The 14,500-nt window shown below is 44.1% G+C and overlaps 1 protein-coding gene across 4 annotated transcripts in view; it reads left to right on the top strand.

The window, feature by feature from the left end:
* NAV2 (neuron navigator 2) overlaps positions 1 to 14,500 on the top strand; it is a 771,558-nt gene that overhangs the window by 564,053 nt on the left and 193,005 nt on the right. For all 4 annotated transcript variants that reach the window (XM_023191516.1, XM_023191514.2, XM_023191515.2 and 1 more), the window contains one exon: positions 10,676 to 11,777. In XM_023191516.1, coding sequence (XP_023047284.1) covers positions 10,676 to 11,777 — 1,102 coding nt within the window. The remainder of the gene's footprint in view (positions 1 to 10,675; positions 11,778 to 14,500) is intronic.

Genomic DNA, 14,500 nt, shown 5'->3' with positions numbered 1-14,500 from the left:
CCTGTTTCTTGGGTCCCTCCCCAGAGATACTCTGATTTGGTATGTTTAGGGTAGTGCCGGGGAAGCTGTGTTACTTAACAAATTCCAGAATCCCAAGTTTAGTAGCAGCTGTGGCATTTACTGAATGTGAGACCTTGGAGAAGTCATTACCTGCCCACGGTTCTGTTGCCCGCTTTGAGAAAAGAATGTCTTAAAGTAGCTGATCTCCAAGAAGCCTTTCCAGGTCCAAAATTCTAAGATTTCACCATTCTAGCTGTGATCTGGGCTGTGTGCAGCAAAGCAAGATCCTCACCCTTCTCGTTCTGAATGTCATTCCTGTGTTAATATGACCCAAGATCCCGTGGATTTTCGTGGCAGCCACATCTCTTTAGTGAGTCACAGTGAACCTAACTGTTGATAGAAATCTTTTTAGGCATACTGCTGCCTGGTAATAACCTACTTCCTATTTTCATGTAGCTTTTGGCCTCCATGCAGAGTAAATAAAAGAAAGCAGGTACATCTCATGGGTGTTTAATGCTCGAAGGCATGAAAGAATCCCTCCTTTTACTAGACTGTAGCATCATGGGGGGAAATAAGGGCACATCTTCTTCCTTCTCCCTTTTCTAGCTCTCCTAGTAAGTGGCCAGTGGACATCTGTCTTTTCTGATTTAGCTTGTAAGCCCATTTTATGCCCCCTTCATTAGGACAGTGTTTGCCAAAATGCATCCCATGGTAGGCTTTTTCCTTAAACTATCCCATAAAATCAGTTCCCTGGCAAAAATACATTTAAGAATCACATTATCATCCCATTATCCTTTAGGATATTCCCAGTGCAAATAGTCACGTTAAAGGCTCCGAGAAGTCCTGTAGACAAAAAAACTATTTGACTACTATTTAGACCTCCATTTTCCAAACTTACCTGACCATGGAATCTCTTCTCTCTTTTACTGCCTATTTGTATTGTTCAGTGGAAGCCATTCTGATTTAACACTGATTTGGAGGCTCCTATTTGAGGCTGCCCATCCTTGCCCCAATAGAAAGCAGAAAGATTGGACTGGGCTCCTAGAGGAAGGGGCCTACAGAATTCCTTAACTAACTTTATCTTAGAAGGAAGTATTTACAATAGTGTACAGCCACTGCACTCTGCCAAAAAGCTGCTGGCTGTGAACAATGACCTCTTGAAAGAATGGGATTTGCCCCCTGTAAAGTGTGTATAATCTGTCTGTGAAATTTCATACACTCTTGGAAAAAGGGAGATGGTTTTCTACAGCCAATTTTGTACTTTCTTATAGCCATATATGGTACAAGATAGAGAAATTGCCTGACCAATTAAAGCAAAAGTTTTCTCCTGGGGATTTTGAACAAATAAGTTCAAGAGAGAGAAAGGATGTGTTTTGAGGGTGATGTGGCTTCAAGAACTGAAAGATAAAGAAGAATAGGCATGTCTTATATTTTTAAAGGTATCTTCCTTCAGATACCAGCAAATTATCTGTCTCCTTATCCAGCTGAGTGGGAGGATTTTCAAAATGTGTATAGAATACATTTGATGTAAAGGGTGTGTGTGTGAGAGAGAGGGAGAGATTTTAAGAACTTATTCTCTTTTTAAGGTGTTATCATAAGGTCAAACATAAGCCCAGCTGCATATGAATATTTCCAGCAAGTTAACCTTTGTTTAGCTTTACCAATTCTTTATAACATGAAGTGGGATTTGAGAACATACCTTGTAAAACTGTTTGGAGAAAATGTAGTGAAAACTACTTTGGAAAGGGATAATGCTTAAAAAAAAAAAAAAATAACTGGGTTTTAGCTACCAGCAGAGAAACGAATTACCTCATTACCCATGGTTTCATTTGGTTTTATCCAAAATAAGCCACTGAAGAAAAAGGATTACCTTGTCATATATTAAAGAGAAACACAACTGTAATTGCTCCAGCTGTCGAGGGCCTTTTCTGCTTCCTCTGGGGTGAAAAAGTCACTGAGGAAAACTGGGAAATGTGTGGTTCATGTAGGACAGCGAAGGGTTCTGTCTATTAGGATAATGTGCTTTTACATTCTGCATGTTTATTTTTGATCAGACTGTCGCAAGATACTGAAATATTCATACATGACATTTTAAGTGACCCAGTAGAGCAAAATCTCCACCATGCATAGAAGAAAACAACATTAAAAGCATCACCAAGATTTCTAGTCATTGAGTTCAGTTAGTTTTAGAGAGAACTGACATGGTTAGTCAAGAGGGGCACAAGTCAGGAGCACCTGATTTAAATTTTGAGCCCTATGGCGAGATCTGGTGTGGATGATAGTTTTTGTTTGTTTATTGATTTTTCCAGCCACCATTTCAGGGGACCCAATAAGACTTGAGGCATTCTTGGAAGTAGGCTAAATCAGGTGCATCTACTAACCACAATGCAGGATAACAAGTGTCAGGGACACTTATTTTCTAAATAGTAGGCATTCCTACGGGCATGAAATAGTATTTGTTGTGGTTTTGATTTGCTTTCCTGAACGACTAGTGATGTTTAATGTCTTTCCATGTTTTTATTGGCCATTTGCATATCTTCTTTTGAGAAATATTCAAGTTTTTTGCCCATTTTAAAATCAGGTTGATTGTTTTTGTTGAGTTGTAAGAGTTCTTTATATATTCTGGATATCAGTCACTTATCAGATATGCAATTTATAATTATTTCATCCTATTCCATAGGTTGCCTTTTACTTTACTGATAGTGTCCTTTGATGCACAGAAGTTTTAAATTTCCATGAATCCAACTATTTTTCTTTGGTTCCCTGTGCTTTTGGTGTCATATCCAAGAAATTATTGACAAATCCAAAGTCATGAGGTTTTGCCCTATGTTTTCCTTTAGGAGTTTTATAGTTTTCATTTTTATGTATAGGTTTTAGATCCATTTCGAGTTAATCTTTGCATATGGTTTAAGGTAAGAATCCAGGTCAGATGTGGTGGCTCACGCCTGTAATCCCAGCACTTTGGGAGACTGAAGCAGGTAGATCACGAGGTCAGGGGTTTGAGACCAACTAGGCCAATGTGGTGAAACTTTGTCTCTACTAGAAATACAAAAATTAGCCAGGCGTGGTGGTGCATGCCTATAATCCCACTACTTGGGAGGCTGAGGCAAGAGAATTGCTCGAACCCGGGAGGTGGAGATTGCAGCAAGCTGAGATCGCACCACTACACTCCACGCCTAGGCAACAGAGTAAGACTCTGTCTCAAAAAAAAAAAAAAAAAAAAAAAGAATCCAACTTTGGTTTTATTTTCCATGAGAATATCAGGTTTTTCTACCACCATTTATTGAAAAGACCATTATTTCCCCTATTGAATAGTTGTGGAACTCTTACCAAAAATTATTTGACCGTATATGCAAAAGGTTTATTTCTGAGCTATCTTGTCTAGTCCACTGGTGTATATGTCTGTCTGTATGATAGTACCACACTTTTTAAAAAATTATTTTAACTTTGTAGTGGGTTTTGAAATCAGAAGGTGTGAGGCCTCCAACTTTGCTCTTTTTCAAGATTGTTTTGATTTTTTGGGTCCCTTGAGATTCCAGTGAATTTTAGGATAGATTTCTCTGTGTCTGGAAAAAAAAAAAAAAAAGTCACTGGAATTTTGATAGGAATTGCGTTAAAAAACATTTGATTATATAGATCCTCATCCTTATTCTAGCTTAGACTTTCTAGAAGCGTATGGAATTATAGATACAATAAGATCCTTGGAGCGTGTGGATCTAAAGCCCAGCTTTCTCTCCCGCCATGCCCTCTCACTTTCCTGACTCCATTCCTTGTTTGTCCTCATGCCCCGCTTTCCTTCTTTACTTCTCTCTGTACCTCCAGGGATCCTCTCCAAGAAGGAGTTGGAGAGAAGACTGTGTTTAAGCTATATCCTTAATATTAGACATTGACACAGTGCCGCTGAGAAGGCTCCTCCAGCCATGCTCCAAGAACCCTGCAGAACCTCTAAGTGGATCAAGACAGGTTCACTTGCCCTTCTGTGGTCTGGTGGCTACCAGATTGTCAAGAACTGACCAGGGTGACTCTGAAAACAGTCTCTAGCTCGTGTGGCTGGAGTCAATACACTTAAAAAATAAAAATAAAAATAAAACTTGTTTCAATTATACTAACCAATTTGAATACTCAAGATTGACACCTTGACAAATTATAGGAAATTGCAAACATTTTCCCACACCCAATTACGAGGCCTGTTCTCCAAAGACTTGGGAGAGGATTTAGGCCAGAAACCTCCCCAGGGCAGATTTAAAAATCACAGTAGCGGTGACAGGAGCTGAGCTCAACAGGACACTCTCCCTGTGTGCCTGTTGGCATCAGGACCAGACCACCAACGTCTCCCTAACTGAAAAGCTGGGGACAGGAGAGACCTGGGGCCAGTGTCTGCCCTCACTGAAGGAGAGAAGAAGAAATGGTTTATTTATCTGCTTTGAACAGTATTTTCATTCAGAAAGCATTTTGGTTCCTGTCAGGGAAGATTAAGGCTGGTTGCCAGAAAAACCAAACCAAACTTTTTCCCTCCCCACTAGAGGATTAATGCTCTCTCTAAACTCCAAGAAAAAAAAAAAAAATTCCTTTTCTTCAAAGGCATCCTGTCTGCAGTGTTTCAAATGAGACTTTTCCTTCTTGCAGTGGTTTGTCAGTTGGTGGTGGGCCAACCCTGTAAGCTAGTCTTTTAGAACTGAGGTGTTCCAACTGCAGGGCACAGCCCACTAGTGGGGCATAAGACCTGTTTAAGGGCCAGGAACGGTGGCTCACGCCTGTAATCCCAGCACTTTGGGAGGCCAAGGTGGGAGGATCACCTGCAGTCAGGAGTTCCAGACCAGCCTGGCCAACATGGTGAAACCCCATCTCTACTAAAAATACAAAAACTAGCCAGGCAAGGTGTCAGGCACCTGTAATCCCAGCTACTCGGGAGGCTGAGGCAGCAGAATTGCCTGGATCCGGGAGGTGGAGATTGCAGTGAGTTGAGTTAGCACCATTGCATTCCAGCCTGGGCAACAAGAGTGAAACTCTGTCTCAAAATAAAATCATAAAATAAAATAAATAAAATAGCCAGGTGTGGTGGTATGTGCCTGTGGTTCCAGCGATGAGCCGAGATCGCACCAGTGCACTCCAGCCTGGGCAACAGAGCAAAGCTACGTCTTTAAAAAAAAAAAAAAAGACCTGTTTAAGGGCTCTCCAATCGGCATTTTAGAACAGACTACAGTAGCGTATATCAGAGTTTATTGTACATAATAAGAGTATATCATGATATTTTTCAGTTTAACATGTGGAGAAGTGGCTGTTTATTGGATGGCAATATATCATTCTTACCATGTTTTTACTATGTGGTCAAAAATTGTCACAGCTACCATTTTAAAATTATCTTTGGCTCAACAAGGCCTGGTCATGTTGCCAGAACTGGCAAAATATCATATACTAGACAAATACATAGAAATAAATAAAGATCTAAAAACTAACCATTTCAGGTTCGTTTTGAACCTAATTCTTATTTGAGCCTTCTGGTTTGATTTCTATTTGGTTGATTACCTGTTTCAAAAGAACACATTTAATATGAGTGTATCTTGATTTAATGTAACAGTGTTTCTCCCACTTCAGTCTTTCACAAAATTTCTGCATGATTTTTGCCAAATCTGTGAGCCGCTTGTGTTTTTTATTTCGTATTTTCCTTGAACTAGCTCAAATGTTAAATCTACATTTAATATCCATGAAACTGTTAATTTATATATGGCTAGTTATGATTTTCTAATACATCTAATAAGCAATGAAAATATGAGTTTTAAAATATAAAAATACTCATGTGCCATCCAAAACAATCTCATCCACTTCAGTGGCCCACATGTCATCGTTTGGGGGATACAGATGTTCAAAACATTCTTTTATGCTTTTCTTTTTCCCCCTTAGGTTCCTTTGCTTTAACAAAGGTTCAGATATTTGAGGAAAGTAACAAAAGTTGTTAGTTGTCAGGGAAATAAGTGCTTTTCATTTTGAAGAACTCATCCCATCTTCTTCCCCCAAACTGGTTTTCATAGGATACCAGCATTTCTGAATTCCCAAGCAGCTCATCTAATGTTGACCATACCTTGACCCAGCCAGTTTTCTCCATCAAGATTGGAAATCACCCAGCCGCAGAGGGCCTCTCAGAGGCTTGCCCAGATTTGAATAGAAACAAGGCTAAAAGAACACTAGAGAAATAGCTCATCCTCTTTCTAACAAATGGGACACTGAAGCCAAGAGAGGCAAAATGGCATATCTAGGATCATGCCATGAGCTGGGGGCAAAGTTCAAGGTCCAGCCTACCCACCCGCACCTCCTCTTTGTTTAACGTACTGTCTGAGAATCCGGTTGAGGAAAGCTTCATGGTAGGAGTCATAGGACCCCAGGATTAGAAATGGACAAAGAAGGCCAGGTGTGGTGGCTCACACCTGTAATCCCAGCACTTTGGGAGGCTGAGGTGGGTAGATCTCTTGAGCTCAGGAGTTCAAGACCAGCTTGGGCAACATGGTGAAACTCCATCTCTACAATAACACACACACACACACACACACACACACACACATACACAAAAATTAGCCAGGTGTTGGTGGCACTCATCTGTAAGGCTGAAGCTGGAGAATCACTTGAGCCCGGGAAGTGGAGGTTGCAGTGAGCCGAGATCAAGCCACTGCACTCCAGCCTGGGTGACAGAGTGAGATTCCATCTCAAAACACAAAAACAAAAAAGAAAGAAAGAAAAGAAAAACGGACAGAGAGAGGAACAGGCCCCAAACACCCACTCAGCCAAGCTCTGAGATCACTGGTGTGATATGCTAGGAATGATAGAAATGTATCTAGTTACTTTGTACAAGACCACTCATGACTTGACATACCCTTCGTGACACAGGGGACTTCTGACTGTGACATGAGTGTAGAATATTGATGACCTGGTCCTCAGATGCCCTAATGCCCCCTTTCTAGCCCCACTCAAGACTTCTGCTCTAGAAACCAAATTCAGAATCATACCCAGGTGCTACCTTTTGTAGTCGTAATGAGTAGCCTTGAAATGCCCGCATGGCTTAATAACCAGGGGAGCCCAGACTAAATACCACATAGAAATTCTGATTCTCTGAGTTTTAATCTGATTTTTTTCCTGAGTGTAGGCTGAAGAGTTTCAATAAAACCCTAAAGACTCATCACAAATCCCACATCTCTGTGGCCTTAAATATGACTTGCAAATGTCAGAATTATCAACCAGCAATTCAGAAGCCAGTTGCTAAGTATCTTTATGCTCCAGCAGGTTTTAGGACACAAAGATGAGTCAGGGAGGGGAGTCTCTGTCCTGGAGGAAATCCCAGACCAGGGGAATAACCAACCTTTAGCAGAAGCACCACGTGATAACACAAGGATCACTTCCTCCAGGAAGTTTTCTCAAACTCTTCAGGGAGAATTACTAGAGGCTACTAATTCTCTGCTTCTCATAGCACCTCGTAGAGCCCTCTACCACTTTTTATACTGTTTTTGTGGTTTGTTTTGAAGTCCATTGCACCCTGAAATAAGTGAGTTCCTAGAGGGCAGGAGCTTTATTCAACTCTGTGTTCCCAGAGCGTTGTATAAAGTAGCTGGCCCTCCAAAATCATCCTATGGAAGAGGTATGGACAGAATCCTAGTGAAGCACACAGTAGGGGAAAATGCCTTGTGATATAAACCAGGCCTGAGGGTCTCAGATGGCCATTTCACCAAGACAAGCCAAGTATCTGTTTTCTTCTTGGTCAATTATTAGCTACGTGGTTAGTTGATTTCTAGCTGTGATTGTTAGTGTTAAAAAGAAAAAAGAAATGATAGTAGAGACATCCATTTCTCAGCAAGCCTCAGAGTAGTTCCAAGCAGTAAGATCACATTGATCCATGCACAGATGGGGACTATGCCTAAAACTTCTTTAGGAAAGAGGAACATACCTTTGAACATGATCTTGTAGTTCCTCTAAGGACAGTGTTACAACCTGCCCCTAAATCCCCCATCCTTTTCTTTAGCACTAATTTTTAACAAATAATATAGTTTATTTAATTAAATTTATCATCTGCTCCTTCTTGCTAAAATGTGAACTCTATAAAGGCAGAGATTTCTGTTTTTTCATAGATGGATCCCAAGTACCTAAAATGGTATCTGACACGTATTAGGAGCTCATTGAATGAATAGATAGCTATGAATGAATATATTGGATGAATGAATGAAAACTTTACATCTGCTCCAGATCTGAGTTCAGGTGAAGGGAAAGACAGTTTTCCTAGGAGGTGTGGTACTCAGGATTGGTGGATTCACTATTATTTCAGCCAGAGAGCTGTCCTCTGTGATGTAGGCTGCTTTCTTTCAAATGGCAGGGTTGGTTTGTACCCCACCGTGGATGTCATGAACACACATAAGCCAGTAGAAAGGGCAGTTCCTAAAAGTGCTTTTGGTGTTTAAAGTGGCTGTTTACGTGTATTCTTCATCAAAGGAGGTAGGTATGATATCATGTCAGGAGACCTGAGTTCAAATCCCAGATCTCTGCATTTCTGGCTGTGTAATTTAGGATTATTCTTTAGCCCTACCTAAGTCTCAGTTTCCTCACGCTTAAAATAGGCACAGGAACCCCTTTTCACAATGTGCTGAGCACTGAGCCTCCTGACACCGAGCAGGCCACTGATGGGCAGCATCAAGCCCGTAGCAAGCCTCTAACAGGCTGGCAGTGTGGGTGGGTTCTCTGAGCCTGATTCCAAGCCAGTCTCTGGCTCTCCCCAGGAAAAGATCCAACAACACCCCTTGAGTTTTGTTAGGGAGGATTGTGAGGCACCCTCCCTCCAAACCCAAATCCCCAGTAAGTCAGGAAGATATATGTGTTTTAAAACATCGGGAGGTCTGCTTTGGATCACCCTGGAGCTGTGGCTTCCCCGAGCAGCTGAGAGTGAAAGGAGGCAGTTCCTCTGCTGTGAGCTCTAACGGCACGGTGCTCACGCCCCACACACGGGCTGCCTTCACTTGGCTTTAGCAGCCGTTGACTTTTAAATCATAATAAGCCGCTCTATATACAGTTTACTCTGTTGCTAGAAGGCAGTGGAACATAGGTATTTAAAAAAAAAAAAAAAGGCAGAAGAAGCAGCCGTTAATCCCGCCAGGCTTCTGGGCACTAGAATAGTTGTGGATGACAAAAGTTAATTAGAAACATGAGCAGTTTAACCGAAAACACTTGTGACAATTGGAAGGGCAGCCTCTCCGGTTGGAGGATTTTTCCTAGGGAATCATTGCAGGAGAAAGTGGCTGCTGCTAGGTAAGTCATGTCATTGTGACTTTGCAGATGCAGAGGTGCTTTTGGGGGGGCTGAAGGGGTGTGTCCTGTCTGCCGTGCACACTGGGCATGGGGTATGGGTGGGCGTGGGCACAGGGCCCAGCGGAGACGTGCCTTGCCTGGCACTTTCTCTCCAATAGCTGTCCTTCCTTGAGAGATAGGCTGCATCATCCCGGGCACTGACGGAAGAAGGGTGCTGCAGTTTCTGTTTCTGTCACATTGGCCACCTTGGTGACTAGCCGTTAGTTTGGAGCCTGCCCTCACTAGAACAATTCTGGCTCCAGTTTGGAAACATTTTGAGGCTTTTCTGAGAAAAGAGTCTGGCCAGGGAAGTACTCGCTGAGAGCCAAGGGGAAGCCTTGACTTTCAGATAACCTGTGTGTTTTCTTGCCCACAGTGAAGCCATGTGCATAGATTACACTCTAGAGGAAAAAAAAAAAAAAAAAGTTTTTTTGTTTTTAAGTCAAACCTGAACCATGTTTGCAACTTTTTTGTTTTTTGTTTTGTTTTGTTTTTTTGTTTTGTTTTGTTTTGTTTTGTTTTGAGACAGAGTCTCACTCTTTTTGCCCAGGCTGGAGTGCCATGGCGTGACCTTAGCTCACTGCAAGCTCTGCCTCCCAGGTTCAAGCACTTTTCCTGCCTCAGCCTCCCGAGTAGCTGGGATTACGGGCATGCTCTACCATGCCCAGCTAATTTTTGTATTTTTAGTAGAGACTGAGTTTCACCATGTTGACCAGGCTGGTCTTGAATTCCTGACCTCAGGTGATCCACCTGCCTTGGCCTTCCAAAGTATTGGGATTACAGGTGTGAGCCAGTGCACCCAGCCATTTGCAGCTTTTTAAAAGTGCCAGCATAGGAAAAACTTGCATGCTTTAATAGGCTTTAACAACTTTTGTGTGTAATTATTCTTTTTTAAAGATTCTACATGGTTTCTTCTCCTTTTCTGTTTTTGTAATTGTATTTTAGTGTCTCTGATACATTGTTTGCTTAAAGTTGGATAATTCTTGACTCTTTCCCATAATTGGGAAACAGACTATGGGATGAATAATTGAAAACGGCAGGTATTTCCTACTGTTTCCTGCACTGGCTATATTAATGGTGCAGGTATCTGTTAAGATTTGTTAAGGCCCTCACATTCGCGTGGCACATGCCACCAAAATGTGATGGGGTCGGGGGGATGTGAACTGTGCCATACGGAAAGCGGGAGGAAGCCAAGCCAGGAATTAAAACCTAACCACAGATAATCCACAAAGTGGGCAATGGAGCTATATGGCATTTGGGTTGGGAGTGATTGGTTGTGTGACCATGGCTGACCCTCCCTGATCTTCAGTGCAGGTCAACAGGTGTGACTCAGGCCTCCTCTCTTCTGTCTCTGCAGAGCCTTTGGCAAGCTCAGCCTCCTCCCACCCCGGAATGAGTGACAATGCACCTGCTTCCTTGGACAGCGGCAGCAGCTCCACCCCTACTAATTGTAGCACCTCCTCAGCCATCCCACAGCCCAGTGCAGCCACCAAGCCTTGGCGCAGCAAATCCCTCAGCGTGAAGCACAGTGCCACGGTATCCATGCTCTCAGTCAAGTCTCCTGGGCCTGAGGCTCCCAGGCCCACACCTGAAGCCATGAAGCCAGCCCCCAACAATCAGAAGTCCATGCTGGAAAAGCTGAAACTTTTCAACAGTAAAGGGGGCTCAAAGGCAGGTGAGGGCCCGGGGTCCCGGGACACAAGCTGTGAGCGGCTGGAGACTCTGCCCAGCTTCGAAGAGAGCGAGGAGCTGGAGGCCGCCAGTCGCATGCTCACCACCATGGGCCCTGCTTCCAGCAGCCCTAAGATTGCACTCAAGGGCATTGCCCAGAGGACTTTTAGCCGGGCGCTGACCAACAAGAAGAGTTCTCTGAAAGGCAATGAGAAAGAGAAGGAGAAACAACAGCGGGAGAAGGATAAGGAGAAAAGCAAGGACCTTGCCAAGAGAGCCTCTGTGACGGAGAGGCTGGACCTTAAGGAGGAGCCAAAAGAAGACCCCAGTGGAGCAGCCTTGCCCGAGATGCCAAAAAAGTCCTCCAAGATCGCCAGCTTCATCCCCAAAGGGGGGAAGCTCAACAGTGCCAAGAAGGAGACCATGGCCCCTTCCCACAGTGGAATACCAAAACCAGGAATGAAGAGCATGCCCGGGAAATCCCCAAGTGCCCCAGCGCCTTCCAAGGAAGGGGAGCGGAGCCGGAGTGGGAAGCCGAGTTCAGGGCTCCCCCAGCAGAAGCCCCAGCTGGATGGCAGACACTCCAGTTCCTCTTCCAGCCTGGCGTCCTCAGAAGGAAAAGGCCCAGTAGGGACCACCTTGAACCACAGCATCAGCAGCCAGACCGTCAGTGGGTCCATCGGGACCACCCAGACCACAGGAAGCAATACCGTCAGTGTTCAGCTACCTCAGCCCCAGCAGCAATACAACCATCCCAACACTGCCACGGTCGCACCTTTCCTGTACAGGTAGGAGCTGCCACCCACCTGTGCTGCCTGGGACATTGGGTAAAAGATCCTATCTAGTGGATTCCAGGTCTGTGAGGGCAGGAGCTAGACTGTGCTCCAGAAATATGTACGTCAATAGCTAAGAAACCATGTGATAAGCTCCTAAGAGAAGCAGACACAATGTGCTCCAGGGAGCAGTTCATACAGCACAGGTTGGGGGAGGAACAGAGAAAGCTGAAGAAGGGAAGTAAAATGTGAGCTGATCCCAGGACGCATAGGAATATGGGGACCAGGCCGGGCGCGGTGGCTCAAGCCTGTAATCCCAGCACTTTGGGAGGCTGAGACGGGCAGATCATGAGGTCAGGAGATCGAGACCATCCTGGCTACTACAGTGAAACCCCGTCTCTACTAAAAAATACAAAAAACTAGCCGGGCGAGGTGGCGGACGCCTGTAGTCCCAGCTACTCGGGAGGCTGAGGCAGGAGAATGGCATAAACCCGGGAGGCGGAGCTTGCAATGAGCTGAGATCCGGCCACTGCACTCCAGCCTGGGCGACAGAGCAAAACTCCGTCTCAAAAAAAAAAAAAAGAAAAGGAATATGGGGACCCCAGGCCTTGTAGCAGCAGCTTCCCTGAGCAGAAAGCATGAAGGCCTAAATATGAGGGTGGGGGCGGTTTGGTGTCACCCTACAGGCCCCAGCATTAGTCCTAACACATCCTAACATATTGAAAAAATAAATAAAATAATAAACACCTGGCTCAATAACTAAGATTTCTTATAGCAGGGATTGCGTTGAACATTCAGATCCTCACAGTCCCTGCTGCATGCTGGGGCTTTCTGAAGGGAGAGGGACATGGGGGAGAAGAGTAATGGTAGGGAAGGGGCTGGTTCTAGAAGAACAGAAGAGCTCATGTTCTGAGGAGATAAGCCTGGGTGTTTGTGGTGATGGACGGATCCTTCTGTCCTTATCTGTCCCCCAGCCCCTTTCTCTTTGATGGCACATCCTCAGGACCATGAGAGACTGTGTGGAGCCAGTCCACACTGTGGTGCTGCTGCTCTGTGTGATTCTGGCCAGCAACATAGCTTGTTGCTCAGGCTACAACACGCCCCTTACTGAACCTTACTGAATGCAGCACACGAGCTCCAGGGGCTGTGTCATACACGTGGATGAGTCTACTCCAGGCAGATGGAAGCTCCCCAGCCCCTGCCCTTAAAGTTCTTATAATTCCCAGAGCTTTCACTGACAGTGCCCAGCTCCGTCCTGTGCTGGAGATGAGCAGTGCATTTGGCCACACTGCACAATTGGATAACTAATACTCGTACACACAAAAGAGGATTAATGATCAAGTGTCACATTCTAGACACATGTTTTACCGTTGTAACTCAAGTGCATACAGATGCACAACTGTACACTCACACTCATACTGCCATACATGTGGACACACATTAAAAGTCACATATAAGGAGGGACACAAGTATACATTCATACATGAAATGCAAAGGCATATATGCATACGTGTATTTATATACCTGTTCAGGTGCATAGGTGCATGCCCAGACTTTCAGCTTGCTATGTTTGTATGATTCCCCAAAGAATTTGATATTCCCTCTTTCCTCCTGAGCTGTGTTCTAGTGGGCTCTGTTACAGTTCCTGCCAATAGCTGGTGGAGGGACTGGCTTAAGTGCTTTCAAAGGAAAGCCAGCTAGCACCAGGCCAGCAAAAGAATGTCAGGCATTGTGCTCCTTCCTTTTATTTTGCTTGCATTCTCCTTCAGTGAGGGTTGTGCTGATCTTTTTAATTGGGAGAAGGTCTCACTTTATTGAATCAAGTCATCAGCTCAGCTCACAATCCTGAGAAGAGCACCAGGGCTTAGATAATGATTCAGCTGGTCTACACTCACAGCTTTTGTTTTGTTTTTGTTTTTTGTGGGTTTTTTTGAGATGGATTATCGCTCTATTGCCAAGGCTGGAGTGCAGTGGCACCATCTTGGCTTACTGCAACCTCCACCTCCCAGGTTCAAACAATTCTCCTGCCTCAGCCTCCTGAGCAGCTGGGGCTACAGGTACATGCCACCACGCCCAGCTAATTTTTTTTTTTTTTTAATTTTAATAGAGAAAGGATTTCACCATGTTGCCCAGGCTGGTCTTGAACTCCTGCGCTCAGGCAGTCCACCCTCCTCGGCCTCCCAGAGTGCTAGGATTACAGTCATGAGCCACTGCGCCCAGCCATGAACTGCTTTTAATACAATTGTTCTCTGAAGTGTGGAGGCAACTGAATAGCTCCACATGAAATTTTTGTAATTCCAGTAGCGTTATTAGTCTTGAGGTAATACATATTCAGGATTCACAGATTCTCTATTTGCATTTTCAGAATTAAAATATGACAGTCTTTGATCACCATCAATCCCATTCCTTCTTTTTTTGTTGTTCGCTATAATTTGAAAGATTATAAAACATATAACCTCTTTTTCTTTCAAGGTTTTCTATCAGAAGAAAAGTCTTAATGATAAAGATCAAAAGTCTGACAAAGAGGAGGAAGAGGAAAATGCCTAGGATGTGGATCTGACTAGCCCCGTTTATATGTTAATACCCGCTCTGGGTAATGTCCTTCTGCCCTTAAAGTTCTGGCTCACCTGGTGCTCTTGGTTCCAGCGTCACTTCCCAGACTCCCCTAAAGATGAAGGCAAGCAACCGAGGTGCCTTCATCTTTAGGGGAGTCTGGGAAGTGACGCTGGAACCAAGAG

This window comes from Piliocolobus tephrosceles, chromosome 13 (assembly GCF_002776525.5).
Source record: "Piliocolobus tephrosceles isolate RC106 chromosome 13, ASM277652v3, whole genome shotgun sequence".
Classification (NCBI taxonomy): domain Eukaryota; kingdom Metazoa; phylum Chordata; class Mammalia; order Primates; family Cercopithecidae; genus Piliocolobus; species Piliocolobus tephrosceles.
Note: the sequence above shows the minus strand (reverse complement) of the source record. Positions and strands in the feature narration are given on the sequence as shown.